Genomic DNA, 19314 nt, shown 5'->3' on the forward strand with positions numbered 1-19314 from the left:
TATCATCTAGTACAGGAAAAAAAAATTGCTACCCCCCCCAAAAAAGATGGAGTTTAGAGGATACAATGATTGCTTCTAATATACATGCTAATCATCTTAGCAAATTTCATGACTGGATGGGGGGCATGAGCAAAAGAACTCTCCCCCATGTCTCACTGTTTGCAGAATGTAAGACTCCTATTAAGATTACTAAGAAAGGGGCGCCTGGGTGGCTCAGTCGTTAAGCATCTGCCTTCGGCTCAGGTCATGATCCCAGGGTCCTGGGATCAAACCCCACATCGGGCACCCTGCTCTGTGGGAAGCCTGCTTCTCTCTCTCCCACTCCCCCTGCTTGTGTTCCCTCTCTCGCTGTGTCTGTCAAATAAATAAAATCTTTAAAAAAAAAAAAAAGATTACTAAGAAAATGTCACTTCATACTCTGAATTACAATGGCAGTGTCTGACAGCAAATCAGCCCACATATCCTTAGGGCCACCCACCCATGTATTAAGCTTGCCTGGCTCCTTATCTGTGGTTTAACAACTGCAGGACTTATGCCCATTATCACTACTAACACCTAAACATAATTATGGTAGGTTTCTGTGGGGGAACTGAGACTTTATAAGGTTAAGTATTGAGACTAAATCCACACATTTCATTTCATAACTCAGGTGTAGCATGTATATTATTTCCATGGAAAAAGTTTTACTTTTATCTATTACTTGTATAGTATTTTACAGTTTGCTTGTGATTGACAATGAGAAAACCAGAATCCTTTTTTTACAAAATCTCATTTGGTGCTCTTCCCATTCTAACTTCTAGAAATACCTTAATTAGGAACATACATAACCTTGGTTATAAAGAAAGCAATTTTAAATACGCCATTGGTGGTCAACTAGGCATAGGATTTATTTAACTATCAGCAAGTAAAAATTAGATAAGGCAACAGAACTCCTAATCTGTCCTCTAAAACAAATCTAAGAATTTTTTAAAACTTAAGTTTTCCTTAATTTCAGTGTATAAAACCTGAAGAATATCTTTCTTTTTTTTTATTTTTAAAGATTTTTATTTATTTATTTGACACAGATCACAAGTAGGCAGAGAGGCAGGCAGGGGTTGGGGGAAGCAGGCTCCCTGCTGACGATGCGGGGCTTGATCCCAGGACCCTGAGATCATGACCTGAGCTGAAAGCAGAGGCTTTAACCCAATGAGTCACCCAGGCACCCCAAAACCTGAAGAATATCTTTCAACATTTCCTGTGAACCAAGTAAGTTTTAGTTATGTTAAAGGTGCCAATACAGTAGTTTAAAGATAATTGTTGGAGTACTTCATTTAGGATTACAAACTTTCCCAGCTTTCTCAGACACAGGACTTTCAGAGTAAAACTGGAAAAGTCCTGGACAGAGACAATTTGGATCACCTTAATTCACTTTCTGTTAAGCCCACAAAGTACAGTGTATCCTCCCTTACTGAATAAGCAAATACAAACTTGGGCCTGTACTTATCTTCCATTATTTAGAAATATATATATACCTATATATATCTCTCTCTCCATAACTATGTATAACTACCATGGGAACACAGGAGCTAATTTTTTTTTTTGTTAACAATTATAGTATTAAGCAACTTTTTAAAATTTTAACATGTATAGGGAGAATGAGATAACTTGGCGAGTTAAAAATGGACCACTTATCCGTACTGCAAAAGGAACCTAAAATTAGTTTGATGCTCTCTGTAGCAATCAACTCAGACACTGAGAAGCCACCTATCAAGGAAGCCTTGAAATAAAAATCCTAAAATCTTATTACTTAGGAACTGTGGGTGGTACTTTACATTTACACAACATACACACTTTCAATGTATAGAGGGATTTATGATGTAGATGACAAATTAGGCTGGCAAACATTTTTTTCCCCACAATACACTAAAAATGTTCAACAGAAAACTAGGAAAGAGGAAAACTATTCAAAAACCCATTCTGAATGGACAGAATAGATTTAATCTGAACTACATTGTTATTTTGCGGAAGGCAGGTACCTCTATACCGACTGGAAATAAAGGTATTAAATTCCCCTTTGGATTTAGAATATCAATTTAAGAGATTATGGACATACATTGAAGATCTTGCGGGTTCGGTTCCATGCCACCACAATAAAGCAAATCAAATGAATTTTTTGGTTTCCCAGTGCACATACAAGTTTTATTTATACAATACTGTGGCCTATTAAAGTGTTTGATAGCATGTTATCTAAAACACGTATATATGTTAGTTAAAAAATACTTCATTGCTAAAAAACGCTATCATCTGAGCTTTTAGCAAGTTGTGATCACTGATCACAGTTCACCATAACAAATAAAATACTGAGAAAGTTGGAAATATTGAGAGATTTGCCAAAATGTAACAGCAACATGAAGAGAACAAATGCTGTTGGAAAAATGGCGCCAACAGACTTGCTCAATGCAGGGGCAGGGTTGCCACAAACCTTCCATTTGTAAAAACAAACAAATAAACCAACAAACCCCAACAAGATCCATGAAACACAATAAAGCAAAGTGCAATACAACAGGGTATGCCTGTTAACAGTTACTGGAAGCTCTAAGAAATGAAAGGGATAGTAAAAGGAGACAAAATTATTAAATTATAAAAATTAGAACTGGGAAAGTAAAAAACAAAGCTTTTTTTATTAGATAGATAAGGAACCAGAGGCTTCAAAGGTTGAGCAATCCAAAGCAATGAGGCCTCTTACATTGGAAGAAAAGAGCTCAAATCTTTTATTAGCGAGATTTCATATACTACAGACAAATCTGCATCGACTGAACCCCTGAAGAAAAGCCCATTATCTTAATTCCCCTTCCTTTGCTCCAAGTGCCCTCCACAGAATGTTTTGATCTAGTCTTTTTGAATAGATGTCTCTATAGGAAATAGTTTTCTTTCAGTTTTAGAGTAGGAGGTAACCCTGGAGATCTTTCATCAAGTTCAAATCCCTCACTTGGGTCAGAATGAGAAGGTGTGGTAGCAATCTTCAAATACTTTTCAGGGATTTCAAGTGGAAAAGGGATTTGAAATTCTGTCTTATCTCCAAGGGACAGAGCAAAGAATAACTGTATAGAATTGCAGGTACCACATTTCAACTCCTCAACTGGAGTTGCCTAATACCAAAACAGGCCTCCTTCATAGATGAGTCTCTCCCAGGATGTCTTCCTAGGAGAGAAAAGTTAAAGAGAGGATATGCATGCCAGACAAAGACTGTAGCAAACTGTTAAGATTCCTTAACTAAATGATACTACTTACTAATTCCAAATTACATGTTGTAGTGAAATTTAAGACTCCCTGGTTTGATTCAAGTAACTTTTTGAGACATCGCCAAACAACAAGTTCTTAATTCAAATGATGTCATCTCCCCATGAAAGAGATGGGGGGTGGGTGTGGGGGGGGGGGGGCAACATTCAAAAGGGAGGAGATTGTGGGGGGAGCCACTTAGCTGTTTTCCTGTAACAACTGAAAAATATAACTGGTAGTCAACATGTTGTTAATCCAAATAATGCCATTTCCCCATGAAAGGACCAATATGTGCGTGTGAGAGAGAATGTGAAAGGGGAGGCTATCAGGAGAGCCACTTACCTGCTTCCTTTAACAACTGAAAAATACAACTGGTAGTTTTATTTGAGATTGCAGCTTTTCCTTCCAGGTGATTCTTTCTGGCTGCATTTCCTGCTGTTATCTGGTCCTTGGACTGCAGGAGGACTTTTCCTGGACTATCTGGCAATTCATAGACTTCTTTTGTTTTACCCTCATAGAGTTTCTTACCAATATTCAGTACTGTGGAGATAAAATGGAGACATCAGATTCAGAAAAAAATTTCCTAATTGAAGACTAAGTTATCTAGAATGATCAGAGAACATAGAGTGGTTAAGGAATAATTTTAATAAAAAACTCACTCATCTGCATAGAACCTTATACCCTACAAAGTATTTTCATAGGTATCATATTTGATTCACATAACTGTGTGACAAGCCATAGTTATGCATATAACTGAATTATGTGGGACTTAGGGTTGAAAATCTAAACGGAACTTTTACTCCCCCCAAAACTTAAAGCCTACCGTTGATCAGAAGCCCTGCTGATAACATTAAATGGCTGATTAACACATATTTTCTAAGTTCTATGTATTTTATGCTGTATTCTTACAATAAAATAAACTAGAGAAAAGAAAAAAATCTTAAAGAAAATGTCTTTGTAGTACTGTGTGATAGTAATCGGAGGAAAAAAAAGTCCATGGGAAAGTGGACCCATGCAGTTCAAATCCGTGTTGTTCAAGGGTCAACTGTATACAGATTAGAAAACTAAGTATCAAAAAGCTAGAGGTCATGCCGTTAGGAAATGTCAGAGCCAGACAAAATCCTATGTCTTCTGATATCACATTCTTTGCTCTTTCCACTATCAACCCTGCCTCTCTCATAGTAGAACTGAAGAAGAACTACTTTACATTAAGTTAACATAATAGTATTTTCACATATGTATTTACAATACAATAAACTAGCTTGTAGTAGGAAAAAAAAATGCCTATTTTCTGAGCCTTCCGCTTGGCATGACAGGCAAAATCATTAAGTTGAGCCAAAAGGGTTTCTTGATTTTTAAAGTGCAAGGGAAGGCACCCCCATCCACTGAAGTTAGCCCATTTCCAAGCACCTCTATTTCTTAATCTTTCTTCCCTACTCCCCAGTGTTAATCCTTTCTCCACACCAACAAATGTGGGAAATGGTGAGGAAGTAAGGACAAGGGAATCCAATTTAATACAGGTCACAGACCTAAAAAAAGTAGACTCTGGTCATTAGAAAGAATGATTTAGATGAAGGTCAGCGATAACAGAAGTTTAAGGACTTAAAATTTCCAAGGGGAGAAATCATCCCTCACGCTCCTAGAACAGACTCAATCTCAGTATTGGCATTTTTTAGTGCCCGTGTACCAGGTACACTAGGGCTATACTAGTACACAAGACAGAGTTCCTACTCTTAAGCAACCGAGTCTAAAGGAAGCTGAAATTAAACAGGACATCGTATTAATTATGATGTGAGAAATACACAGTCTGTGGGATCACAGGTTCACAGCAGGCCCACCTAACCTAGTCTAGACACTAGAGCAGGAAGTCTGGAACAAAGTAAGGCTGAGTTTGAGATCTAAGGCAAGGATAAACATTTAGTCAGAAAAGAGAAAGGGGTTAGTAGTGGTGCGGAAAAAAAGACCATGGGGTAACAGTCCATGGCAGGACTTCAGTACGGTTGGAGCTCTGTGTGTGTGTGTGTGTGTGTGTGTGTTTGCACACACACGCGCATAGTGAGGGAGGGCAGCAGCTACAGAGTAGGAAAGAATGGCAGAACTGAGCAGCGGTCAGATCACCAGTTAGTGGAGGTGACCATTAAACAAACCAGTTATAATTCAGTTTAATAGTTAACTGCTGCAGGGTACCTAGAGGATGAATTCCCATCCTATTGTAATGTCCTGATTCACTGACAAGGTTTAATAGGCTCCTCAATTTAGAGCCTCAGCTTAGTGCTCTAACTTCAGATAACTATTCCCTTTCCAGAATCTAATTTCTATAACTGAATTTCTATATCCCACTCCCAAGCTTTTGACCTGCTCTCCCTAGGCCCAAACAGTGTTTCCTTCCCTTGCATTTCACTGTTCATACCTCAGGCCTCATACATCATGTTGACTGTGTTTCGATTTTATCCTAAGAACAACCATGTGGCTTTTAAGCACTTTAGCAAAATGACAGATTCTATATTAGATTAAGTCGATAATTTTTTTCCCTAAATTCAATTTTTCTGTGTGGAAGACAATGTACTGACCAGCCAGCACAACCAATTTGGTTCACCATAAATTTAGAAACTGGGTGTGTGGGGGGGGGGAGTTTTATCAGCATAAATGTCACAAACAAGAGATCTTTTCTGAGGACCTAATCACTCATAGATTAAAAGGATTATGTAAATAGGATAACTGTAAAGTGAATCAAGGCAACTTTTGGCCTGGTGCTTTTGGAGCTCTTCAGAATCATCATGGCATCAAAAGACTAAAACACAAAATCTCGACCAAAAAAAGTAAATTTTTCAATAGATTCAAATATTAGCTTTGGAAATAGCAGGCTATTGACTTAACAGGAAAAGCAAGATTTTGCATAATCACTACATATGTTCCTGTGGTTGTTTTGCAGTAACTATTGATTACCAGTATGATTTCTAGGCACCTCTCCAACCCCTGTCCATTTCTTTCTTATCACTCTCTTCCCCTACTTTGTTCTTTTCCCCAACCCCGAGCCAGTTCCGAGTATTTCAGAAAGTTCGGCGAGGTCGGGGAGCGCTGGTTTTCCTACACCTCGGTTGGCGGTGCCCGGGCCACGTGTTCGCCCGCCCAGCGGCCTAGAGGGGCGGCTGCGAGACCAGGCACACAGCTCGGGAGGAGGCTGCCAGGAGGGCCGCTGGGCACTCAGGTGGCGGCGACTGCGCCAACTCCAGCCGGGGGTGGGGGAAGGGGGACGGGAAGACCGCGGATGGCAGGGAGTCCCCGGCAGATTGCCGGGGATGCCCGTTACTCACCCTCAGCTGTCGCCATTATTCTGCGTGGGCTGGGGGCAGCGGCCGCGCCGGGAAGAGAGGAAAGACTCTGGAAAAGAGGAGTGGTCACAGAGGCTCACGTGGCGGGGAAGGGAAGACGGCCCACAGACACACCCCCCGGCCAGGCCTAGTATTCCCGGGCGCCCACACGCGCTCTCCGCTAGCAACACAGCCTGCCTCCACCGAACCCCCGAGGTCTCTGCCACGCAGGAGCAACTTCGACTCTGGGAGCAGGCTATACCCCCGAGACTTCCCGCCGCGCAGGCGCAGATACACAGGCCGTCCCCCCCTCACCCCCGTGCGCGGGCGCAGTTCCAGAAGAGGCGAAAAGTGGCGCGCGTTGGAGGCCCCTCCCGATTCTACAGAGGCTCGCTGACCGGCTCCCTTCTCCGCGGCGAGAGCAGATCATAGGTTGGAGCGTACCAAGTAGTGATGGCCGGGGGAAAGCATGTGAGGAGGGCCATACAAAGTTTACATCCTCTGGGACAGAAGTGACGTTAACCCTACTAGTCTCATCACCCCAGTCTTGGGTGTTAGAAAATAACGGAGATTTCCACGTGTAGAGAAAGTTCTTTCCCGCAGGGAGCCGGCGGAGGACTAGCTCCACCCCAGCAGTCTGTGGCTCCTCCTCTCAGCCGCGGAGCCTCTCCCTTCCTCCTCACTCATTGGTGCAGCCTGAGGGGGCGGGGCAAGGTGTGCGGGAGGGGAGCGCTAATCACGCTTACTTTGGGAAAGCGCGCGCCGCCGCAGTAGCGAGGGTCGTGCGGCTGGGAAGGAAGCGAGCCTCTGAGGCGTCCGGGCCGAGCGGGCAGCTGGTTGGTGCTCAGGCCCCTGCTGCGGCGGCAGGTCCCTCCACGTGCTTTCGGCGGCGACATGGAGCTGGAGGAGTTGGGAATCCGAGAGGAATGTGGAGTATTCGGGTGCATCGCCTCAGGAGAGTGGCCCACGCAGCTAGATGTGCCGCATGTGATCACTCTGGGACTCGTGGGGCTGCAACACCGGTGAGCAACCGGCTGAGGGGTGGGGGTGGCGGCGCGTCTGCTTCTCTCTCCTTCAGCGCAAGCCGTTTCCCGCGGCCCGTGTTAGCGACCTCGTGTGCGCCTGAGGGCCTGGAGACCGACCTCTGTTGCCTGGATTGATATCTGCCTGTGGCATCAGCTAGGTTGCCAAGGCGTGCGCGGGCACCACCTTGCATCCCTGGACTCTCTGCTCCCCCCCCTTCTCCGGTGTGTGCACCCCTCATGAGTCTGGCCAGTTTGTAAGTGTCCGGTTCGCTAGGGTTGGCGGAATCGGGACTTCTCCCACTACTTGCCCGTTTTAATCTTGCAGAGCCTGGAGCAGCTTTTGTGAAGGTTTGTGCGGGGTGGCTGCTGGTTGAGGTCCTGCAACACGTTGAGGTGTTCTCGCGGAGCCTTCGACACCACCAGCTTTTGTTTGCAAGGGCAGAGCTTTTGAACAACTTGTGGATGTGAATGTAGTCATAGCTGTGAGAATTTAGGGATTCTAGAGTTCAGACCCTGGGAAACAGCTTCCTGATATTCAGAAGGAAGTACCGGTTGCAGATCTCATACAAACTAAGTGAAAATAAACCAGTCACAGGAAATAGTGCATCCGCAAGAGAGTCACGGGTTTCAGATAATAATGAAGAAGTTTGTAGTAAGAGGATGCCAAAAAAGTAACTCCCTTCTTTAAAAGAGGGGAAGGGGAGCAGTTCCTGTATGACTAGATACATACTGATTTTTGAAAAGCTGGTAGATCCCTTTGAGTTAAAAAATAACTTAAGTGATCCTTCCATTTCTTACTACCTGGCATTTGATCTAAACGTAGGTTTGACATTCTCACAGAAAGTATTACAAAGTTTTCTTAAGGCAATACCGCAGCAATAACTTTTAAGGAATTTGGCAGTAACATTTATCAGCAATATGGGAGCCACAAGTATAAACGCATTCCAAATGATTTGCTTTCCCTAAACAAACTTGGATTGCAAGTAGTCTTTCTGATCTTTGTAGAGTTGCACATACTTTAGTTTCTTATCTTATGTACTCCCTTTGCTAAGAGCTGTTAGTAATTTAGAGTCAGGGTTGAATCAAAAATATTTTTAACTCGAATGACTCTGATCCTGGGTAATTGTGGGTTGACCCTAGTACAGATCTTGTTTTAAAATACTGTACATTTTTTGAGAAGATTAGATAAATAATCCAAGGATAGACTAAAATCTGCTTATGTGGTAGCTCAGCGCAACATTAGTTTAAAACATTCTTAGGATAAGTTATTTTAGATAATCTGTGAAGGGAAGAGGATCTTCAGTCTCTCCTTTAAATATGTGCCAGAAGAAAAAGGGTTTGTTTTATTTGTTTGTTTGCTTAATGAATACAACTTGATTTCTAGCTACATGCACTTTTCTGTAGTTGCTTTTATATGAAAGAATAGGGATTAGACAGTACAAGATAAAAGCAATAAAAATGTAATTATATGATAATAGCACAATAATAAATGGATTCTCTGAGGCTGCTCATCTAACCAAATAAGTCTTTGTTAAACTGGTTTTGAAAATTGACCTTGTGATGTTTTCAGTAGCAGCGGCGAGGAGCGTAGTAATTTCTGGGGAACAAATGTATGAATGGAAAACTATTTAAGATTTTCCTTGTGTAGACATCAAATCATTAAGGTGCACTGAGAAGACTGGTTCTCTCCCATAAATTCATCCAGTTAAAAATTTTGAATTAGCAAAAGTCCTCACCCTTTAGAGAAAGTGATCTGATTGGAAGAATGATGAAATTTCCTAATGTCTTGAAGATAAAGATCTTCTGCTACTCTGAATTAGTCTGTAGGATTCAGAGATTAAAAACTAATGTTTTTCTATGGCATTGAATCAAGGAATGTTAAAACTGGACACCTAGATAGGTTGTCATAACTTAATATACAGTAGAATTAGTTAAATACACTGTACACTGGTAAGTGGTGGTCTGTTGCAGAGTCTCTACCTCCTCACTTCCCAATACTTAGTTGTTTTAAAACAACTGTTGGATTTTTTTTTCCTTTTTGATAAAGGCATTTATCTCTTACACATTATCTTCCTAAATCACAGAATCCAGAAGGTGAGATTGCTATCACTTTTGCATTGTATTTGGTTCTGTTTTTGTCTTAAGTATAATCTGATCTAAAAAAATTTTAGTTTCAGGGATTACAGAGTACCTGAAAGTTATATTATGCATTTCATGTAAATACAACTAGAACACCAATTACTAGATAGTCATGCACTGGGTACCTAATTCAGATGGGTTCATTCAGAAGCACTTCTTTCTAGTAGTTCTGGCAATTTGGAGATTTATTCCATAGCTCTACTTTCTTTTGGGGAATTTTCGTTTAACATTTTCAGTGAGCTCTTTAGATACAAACTGTGTGTGTATGTGTGTTCATGACAGGTATATATAATTACCACATGCTTTTTCAGCCCTAAAAACTTTGGTTCAGTGGTTTGCAGAATTCTGAACAAACCACACCTTTTTAGATCAGAAATCTTCACGTTTCTACCACAGGCATGTCTTTTGAAGACTAGAATGATGTGGACATACTTTGAGGAGTCCATAAAAGGAATTATTAAAATTTCATAGATTTATCCCATCAATCAGCTGATGAAAATGCCCACCCTGAAAGTGAATTATCATTTTCCTGGGTTAGGAATTGAATCTTAGTACTGATAAACATTTTTGTACTTCTAAAAATTTGAGATTTACCTGATGAAATTGGATCACGTATGGGGTTTCCTGTCTGTAGAAACATTCTGTAGACTCTTTCCGTTCTGTTACGCATTGAGGAAACCCATTTGCAGTGATCTCAGGAGCGGATTTCTTAAGAGATACAGACACTGGTCCTGTAAATAGAGTATATAATATTATCAGTAGAAAGGTACTTGGGAGAAAGAAATGCACTCAGACAACTTATATAGAATTAGTTTCCAGTTATCTTTATTTAGTTTGTTGAAGTATACAGGAATAGGTTGTCAGAGAACTTGCATTGAGTTGCAAAATTTAAGGCTGGGGATAACTTTATTTTGATTTTCATCTCTTAGTAAAAATGACCAAAATGTCCCATTTCTATAGTGTTTTACATACCCTTGGTTAGGGAAGTGACTTATGTTAAAACTGTCCTTGCTGATTGTTGCAGTCTTTGGCTTTGAAAGACTTTTTAATTCAATTACTTTTGTAATTTAATGATCTCAGTTTTAAATCATTAGTGTTTTAAATTCTTCCAGTTATAACTATTATTTACAACTTTGCTTTTTGCATCAGTTTGAAGCAGGACTTACCTATCCGCCAAAGACTTTCAAAGTACTACTGCTTTATCATTCTGGTCAATATTGGAAATAGTTCTTTAACATAAGACTTGAAATCTACTTTCAGGTTTCCAACATCAGTTTGATCTTGGGCAAGTCTCCTAACTTCTGAGTCTCTTTTCTCATCTGTTGGGCTAGACTTATGTATTAAAATTTAATGGGCAAAATCCAGGGGGTTGGGAATGATACTTTTGTGTGGTTAGCCCCTAGCAATTTTCCTTTTCACTAGCATATACACTGTAGGGCATTAAGAGATGGCAAAGGTCAGGGCAACTCATCTGACTTGCACTTTAGGTCCAAAAATGGAGAATAAAATTTTCAGCTCACTTGAGATATAATAAGGGTCGTTGGGGATAGGGATGTTCCTGTTGTTATCTAATACTTATTCAAAAAATATTTGTTTAGGGGGCACCTGGGTGGCTCAGTGAGTTAAAGTCTCTGCCTTCAGCTCTGGTCATGATCCCAGGGTCCTGGGATCTAGCCCCACATTGGGCTCTCTGCTCAGCAGGGAGCCTCCTTACCCCCCCCCCCCCCCCCCCCCCCCCCGCCACCGCCTCTGCCTGCCTCTCTGTCTACTTGTGATCTCTGTCTGTCAAATAAATAAATAAAATCTTTAAAAAAATATTTGTTTAGCTCCTATTGTATATACATAAGGTACTGTGGTCAGTACTAGGGATACTCTTCTACACAGAGCAGATAACTGGACCTCACAGAGAGGCAGTGTTAGCCAGCAGGCTCAAGAGCACAGACTTCTCTATGCCTCCATTTCCTTCTCTATAAATTGGGTGTAACGATAGCACCTACATCATAGAGTTGTGCTAGGAAGTAAACGCATTAGTATATGTAAAGTACTTAGAACTGTACCTGGATAGATGCTGACCCCATGACCCTCCACCCCACTCTTGGGTATATACTCCACTGCAATGCATGCATATATTTACTAGCAGACATGCCCAAGAATTTTTATAGTATTATTTGTAATAACCTCCATTTGGAAATAATGGAAATGTCCCAACAGTGAAATGGATAAAGAAGGCAGTGGTGTGTGTGTGTGTATGTGTGTGTGTGTGTGTGTTTCATATAATGGAATATTCTATGCAATGAAAAAGAGCAAGTGCCTACTACAAGTAAAATCATGGTTGAATCTCACAGTGTTGAGTGAAAGAAGCTTGACATTAAAGAACACATACCAAAAAGTAAGAACATCTTGTATGATTCCAAATTTATGGTGATAGAAGTCAGAATAATCATAACCTTTATAGGAAGATGATTATGACTGAGAGGCCTGCAGGCTGCTGGTGTAATGTTTTATGTCTTGATTTGAGTGGTAGTCTCACGGGTGTGTTCACTTGGTAAAAATTAAGCTCTTCAACTATTTGTGTATACTCAAAATAATTTGATAGATTTTAAATCATAAGATGCTTAAATTTAATTATCCTTAAGATCCAGAGAGATGTAGTGATTTGCTGTGCATTGAGTTATTGGGATCAGAGAGAGACTGGAACTCAGGTTTTCTGAGTTTCAGTTCACTGCTTTTTCTTCTGTATTTTTATTCTGTTTGCTCCACTATTTTGTATTACCTTTTCTGATAACTGTAATGAGTCAGTTTGGAACTACAGCTCACATAATTAGGTTGACTTATTTGTAGGATTGCTAAAATGTTATACTCATTACTAACTACCTTTAGACAAAACTAAAACTGAGAACTTACTACTTTGTGGGTTTTTTTTTCCTTTTCCATCCCAGTCTTCTGATAGCAGCCACTGTAAATTGTAATTTAAAGACTCATGATGAATGGACAGTTGTGCAGAAATTTCTGACTCTGGGAAAGTTTCCATTCTATTACTTTTAATGAGCTATGACAGAAATCATTGCTCAGCATTTTTCCTCTCACACAGCTTATAAACAATATATTTAGTCTAATTTGTCAAGGACAGGAATAAACATCTCTTATCAGGAAAAAAGCAACAAGTTTTTTTCAGTGCCAAAACTTGGCATTTCTCAGCTCTTACCATCTTCGTGTGCTTTTCTTTTGACGCTCAAAGTTCTTGGGTTTTTAGTATGACCTTCAAATAATTCTTAAAACAAAAGAACACAGGAAAAGAATCATTGTATGACTGACACCATTTAAAATATATTCATCTTCAAGCATTCAAGTAAACTAAAGTAAAAACATTAAAGTGGTTGGGGAGATAAAGAGGAATGAGTTTAAAAATTAAGAATGCTTTGGTACAAGGTTTGAAAGATTGAAATTCTTAAATTAGGTATGTGCTTCAAAATAATTTTTTGGGTCATTTGAACATATAGTAGTGTAAGGATTTTATTTTTGAGCAATCTCTTGCACATTACAAAACAAAGAAAAAAGTTAATAGAATTTTTATTTTAAAAACTCAATTTCAAGGTTACCATGTTTCCATTTGGCAGTTCTGAGAGTTGGTCCTCTTAGGATGCAGTCAACTTCTTCATAAAATCTCATTTTTCTTTGAGGGTTGCCATTTTTCTTTTGTAAAACTCTGTATTCATATTTTAAATTTTTGTATTTGGTACGACATTGTTTCCAGTCTCTGTCTATTTCAAACTGCATTAGTCTTCTGGAAATTTCCTCAAATATTTCTTTGTTTCTTGTGGCCCTTTCAAGCATTTGTTTAATTTTTTCATCAGACCATATATGTATAAGCGCTCTGACCTCATTGTCACACCAGTGTTTTCCAGCCTCTGTGTCGCTCACTGTTACAATCTGTAAATGATTTTTAGCATCTTCTAAAGGAATATGATTACCTATAAATCAATGTGATTTACAATTATACAAACTTACAGATAAATCTCGTATTTGAATATCATTTACTTAAAACAACCTGGATTGACATAAAGCACTGATAATTATAATAATTTCAATATGAGGGTCAGAATTTCTACATATGTTCATATTCAAATAAAATACTTAAAAAATTTAAGCAGACTTATCTCCAGTATTGGTGAGATAATTTAGCTGCTTTTCATCAATAGGTAATCTTCACTGGATGTTTCCAAATGTGGAGAGTCTTGGTCTAACTACTTAAACTGGTATATATTAGCCTAAATTATTTTGTTCTTTTTTAAGTAGGCTCCATGCCCAGTGTGGAGCCCTATGTAGGGTTTGAACTCAGCACCCTGAGATCAAGACCTGAGCTGAGATCAAGATTCCAATGCTCAACAGACTGAACCACCCAGTTGCCCCTAAAAAATTTTTTAAACAATTAGACCCTGTACCTGACACAGTGATACTTTGTGATGCTTTGGGGCCGCCCACCTCTTCTGAGGCTGTACTTACGGTATCTTCCTCTGTCAGAAAATAAAGAGAATAGCAGTTTAAATTGCTGTTCACAGAACTCAAATTTATTTTTGCAAGTGAAGGTTATACTGAAAAACTAGTAATGCTGGATTCCATCATCAGAACTAGCCTTAGGGGCACCTGAGTGGCACAGTCAGTTCAGCATTTGACTCTTGGTTTCAGCTCGGGTCTTGACCTCAGGGTGGTAAGATCAAATCCCACATGGGGCTCTGTGCTCAGTATGGAGTAGGCTTGAGACTTTCCTTCCCTTTCCCTCTGCCCTTCCTCCCCCTTTCTCAAGTAAATAAAAAATCTTTAGGAAAAAAGAACCAAACTATAACCTCATAGCCAAGAACGTTTGTCATCTCTAACCAAATTTTAAAATGCCTTTGTAGGATTCACCACCTTCAAAATCTTGGAAATATTCTGTCTTAAAAGACCCAAAGCACATTCTCTATTTGGGAATATGATAGCACTTTTATTTTTTTTTTTTTAAGATTTTATTTATTTAACAGAGAGAGAGAGAGATCACGAGTAGGCAGAGAGGCACACAGAGAGAGAGGGGGAAGCAGGCTCCCCGCAGAGCAGAGAGCCCGATTCGGGGCTTGATCCCAGGACCCCGAGACCATGACCTGAGCGGAAGGCAGAGGCTTGATCCACTGAGCCATCCAGGTGCCCCTGATAGCACTTTTAGACTCAATTTTGTAATGTCTTCATTGTTACATTTTAACACTTGACAAAGAGCTCTTATATCTCTTTTTCATTGGATCCTCATTGTAACTGAGAGTGATCCTTATTGCAATACACATAAATAGGTAAAAGACCTTAAGATTAAGTGGTCTTGGGGGCGCTTGAATGGCTTAGTCCTTAAGTGTCTGTGTTTGCCTCAGGTTGTGATCCCAGGGTCCTGGGGATCAAGCCCCACATTGGGCTCCCTGCTGGGCGGAAAGCCTGGTTCCTCCTCTCCCACTCCACTGCTTGTATTCCCTCTCTTGCTGTCTCTTTCTCTGTGTCAAATAAATAAATAAAACCTTAAAAAAAAAAAAAAAGATTAAGTGGTCTTAGCAGTTCTCATGTTGTGTTGTTAATAGCAGACAATTAAGAAACTGATAGTGCTTCATGTGGTAAATATAACATGCATTTATCATAGTGTAGTATTGTGTGTATAGGAAGTTTACAAGTGAGCTGTTTGTAGTTTGGGGAAAGCTCTTCCTCATGCATATGTTGGATTGCCGTGTTGAAGTATCACAATGCTATGATAGTATTCCTTCACTCCTACTGTACTTTGCTGTATACACTGGGACTTTTTTTTTTCTTAAGATTTATTTATATATTTGAGAGAGAGGTGGAGGGGCAGAGGGAGAGGGAAAAACTCAAGCAGACTCCACATTGAGCATGGAGCTCTGTGTGGGGCTTGATCTCACGACCCTGAGATCAGACCCAAGCTGAAACTAACAGTCAGATACAACCGACTGTGCCACGCAGGTGCCCCGGGACATTATTTTCTTAAAAAACAGTTTGTGTTACTTTTGTCTGTGAAGTTACTTATAATGATTATTGTAAAATTGATAAAACTACATAGTGGTTATTATTAATAGATCAGGGAGGCAAAAGGTGAGATGGTTATGAGCCCATAAGCCTATGAAGCAATAGGTATGTGGAGATTTACATTAGGATAGGACTAGATCTTATTTTAAGGACATGTTTGCACAGTAAGAATAGAATGAAGTTTAGCTTTTAGCACTATCAATACATTAAATGACAGGTTGTACTTTGGAGCCACATAAGGCTACCTAATAAGTTACTTTTTTTTTTTAAAGATTTTATTTATTTATTTGACAGATCACAAGTAGGCAGAGAGAGAGAGGAGGAAGCAGGCTCCCTGCTGAGCAGAGAGCCCGATGCGGGGCTCGATCCCAAGTCCCTGGGATCATGACCTGAGCTGAAGGCAGAGGCTTTAGCCCACTGAGCCACCCAGGCGTCCCCATAAGTTACTTTTTTTTTAAGTTGAAATTTTTATTGAGATAAACATGCAGTTTTTAGAAATACCAGAGATCCATTTCATACTTGGTCCAGTTTTCTCCAATGGTAACATTTTATTAAAGTAATATACTATTAAATCAAGGATATTGACATTGTTACAGTTCACTACTCTGATTCAGAGTTCTTGTTCTACTTGTGCTCACTGTGTGTCTATGTGCGTATTATGTTCTGTAATAATTTTATCACCTCATAGACTCGTGTCTCCACCATCAAAGTCAAGATACTCCACAGTTCCAACACCATAAGGATCCCTCTCGTTGCCCTTTTATAACTAAACTTACTTCCTTCCATGCCCAAGCCCTTTCCCCACCCTCACCCCAGGGGAGAGCAAAAGTTGAAGGTAAACTTTGGCAAGCCTTATTTCAGCAGAATCAGAATTTATGACATTTTATCTAAGTGACTAAAACCATCACTTCTGGGCTCAAGCACATGCCCTACTTCTGGGAAATAGAAACATTTAGAGATTAGGTGTTTGGTGGAAATTTTGAGTAGTTAGTGCTAGAAAATAAGATATGTTGGAGGTGGCAGTGTGGAAGTCCCTAAATTTAGCATATTTTAAGGAAAGAGAAGCGTTTAGTTTCTGTTACATTTCTATCCCAACTGGTATACTGCAGTTCATTTCTGACACTCAGTACCTGGAGTCTACCATTAGACTCCGGAGCTTTAAGGGATCAATCTTCCATAACACTGCCCTTACTGCTCTCTGCTCAACAGGGAGCTTGCTTCCTCCTCTCTCTCTGCCTGCCTCTCTGCCTGCTTGTGATCTCTGTCTGTCAAATAAATAAATAAAATCTTTTAAAAAATTAAAATTAAAAAAATTCAAAAACAAAAACAAACCACTGCCCTTACTTCAGATGTTAGCCACCCTTCCCTTCCAGCTGACTGACTACAACTTCAGAGGATGCTATGACCCCCTCAGGTTTGATCATTTGCTAGAACAACTCATAGAATTTAGGAAAGCCCTATACTTTAAAAAAATAGGGGCACCTGGGTGACTCAGTGGGTTAAGCCTCTGCCTTCGGCTCAGGTCATGATCTCAGGGTCCTGGGATCGAGCCCCACATCAGGCTCTCTGCTCAGTGGGGAGCCTACTTCCTCTCTCTCTCTGCCCGCCTCTCTGCCTACTTGTGATCTCTCTCTGTCAAATAAATTTTTAAAAGTCTTAAAAAAAAATAGGACTCAGAAACAACCAAATGAGGATCTACAGGGGGTAAGATCTGAGAGGGTCCTAGATACAGAACCTCCATGACACCTCCCTATGGCATCAGGGCCTGTCATTCTTCCAGCACATCACTGTGTTCATTAACTAGGAAGCACTTCTGAGCTAAAGTTTTTTATTGACATGATTGATTATGGCATGATTAATTAAATCACTGGCCACACAACTGAATTCAGTCTCCAGACTTACTTTCCTGCTAGAGGTCAGGCTGGCCTAAAATTCCAGGCCTCTTAATCACAAGGTTTGTCTTATTGGTGACCAGTCCTATCTTGAAGCTATCTAGAAACCCACTTTGGAAATTCCAAAGGCTTTTGAACCTTTATTCTTTATTATTTTTATTTTAATTTTTTTTGAGATTTTATTTTTAAGCAATCTCTGTACCCAATGTGAGGCTCAAACTTACAACCCTGAGAGCAAGAGCCACATGCTCTACTGACTTAAGTCAGCCAGGCGGGTCTGTATTCTTTATTACGTCACAGCTTCTTAAAGAGTTTGTGAAAATATAAAAAGGAATAATTAGAAAATTCATACCTTTATAATTATCTAGTTGCCTGTATTTAAATTTAACACCTTACCTAAGTCTCAACTTCTTTTGTACATTTATAATTTTGGGGTTTTCCGAAATTTTAACAATCAAGTCTTTATTTGGATCTTCTATTGGATTAAAAATTTAAAGTTTCTCAGGGCACCTGGGTGGCTAAGTCATTAGCGTTTGCCTTCAGCTCAGGTCATGATCCCAGGGTCCTGGGATTGAGCCCTGCATCAGGCTCCCTGCTCATCAGGAAGCTTGCTTCTCCTTCTCCCACTCCCCCGCTTGTGTTCCCTCTCTTGCTGTGTCTCTCTCTGTCAAATAAATAAATATAAATAAATAAATAATTTAAAGGTTCTCAACATTATGGCTCATGTGATAAAAATGCATTAGTTTATAATTTACTGCTGAGATTATCCAAATTGTATTGAAAATGTACAAAACTGTTTTAAATATTTCATTTTAAAGAAAATTATTTCCAATTTTTGGTGTATTATAAATAGTAAATGAACTGGAGAAAACAAAAAAACGGCATAGCCTCTGATATCATCTAACAATATGTATCTAACAATAGATAATTTAGTGCCCTCTGCTGGCCATCACATTGTTAATTTTTGTGAAATTGTGGGAATAGTGAGCCTTTTAATTTTGGAAATACATTTTACCACAGCCAAAAAGAAAATAGATAGTTTTAAGATTATTCTTAAAAGAACAGTGTAGTCTTTCACTTGTGATTTTTTAGGATGATAAGAGTAACCTCCAATAGGATGTGTATATGTCGGTCTGTACCCCTCACCCAAAATTGATCTAGTTTTGACTGCTTATACTAGAAAGTGGTGACTTGCAAGAATACAAAGATATTGAAGAATTCCACCTCATATATAAATAGCAACTGATACTGGAGATGAATTAAGTCAATTTTAGGTTTACTCAGAAGAGACAGGTAACTGACAAGACTGTCAAACACAGATTTCCTTGGTAGACAGTCCTTTTTCTGCTAACTTTATGATTCCTTTTATCATCTCTTGCCTATGCCTCAGGCGGGGAGAAAATAAATTTATTTTAGATCCAAAGAAGTAGGTATTCAATTTTCATGGGCCATTTCTTTTTACTTATTGTAATAGGTAGGCATAGCCCAGGAGTTCTGTGATTCTTCCCAGTGATTAACTTCTTTCATATTGCATTACTCATGCATTTTTTAAAGTGATCATTGGAATTGGATAATTTTTCTACCCTAAATGGAATCAAATTGGATTTTATGTTTTACTTTCTTTAGCCCTCTACTGGC

At 39.7% G+C, this 19314-nt stretch overlaps 2 protein-coding genes across 5 annotated transcripts in view; one reads left to right on the forward strand and one right to left on the reverse strand.

Moving 5' to 3' along the window:
* LOC116863454 (multifunctional protein ADE2) overlaps positions 1-19314 on the reverse strand; it is a 46550-nt gene that overhangs the window by 15530 nt on the left and 11706 nt on the right. The window contains exons 5-9 of one of the 4 annotated variants that reach the window (XM_032850929.1): positions 14176-14247; positions 12939-13004; positions 10328-10464; positions 6573-6639; positions 3601-3798 (exon numbers count right to left, since the gene is read on the reverse strand). In XM_032850929.1, the coding sequence (XP_032706820.1) occupies positions 3601-3798; positions 6573-6639; positions 10328-10464; positions 12939-13004; positions 14176-14247 (540 nt within the window). Of the gene's footprint in view, positions 1-3600; positions 3799-6572; positions 6640-6884; positions 7141-10327; positions 10465-12938; positions 13005-14175; positions 14248-19314 lie in introns of those variants that run through there. The other 3 variants (XM_032850980.1, XM_032851024.1, XM_032851072.1) reach the window with 3 other exon arrangements.
* Positions 7321-19314, forward strand: part of PPAT (phosphoribosyl pyrophosphate amidotransferase) — a 36757-nt gene continuing 24763 nt past the window's right edge. Inside the window, exon 1 of the mRNA XM_032851213.1 lies at positions 7321-7591. Within this exon, the coding sequence (XP_032707104.1) occupies positions 7464-7591 (128 nt within the window). The 5' untranslated portion in view covers positions 7321-7463. The remainder of the gene's footprint in view (positions 7592-19314) is intronic.

Source organism: Lontra canadensis, unplaced genomic scaffold (assembly GCF_010015895.1).
Source record: "Lontra canadensis isolate GAN:19392208 unplaced genomic scaffold, GSC_riverotter_1.0 scaffold1, whole genome shotgun sequence".
Taxonomy (NCBI): Eukaryota; Metazoa; Chordata; class Mammalia; order Carnivora; family Mustelidae; genus Lontra; species Lontra canadensis.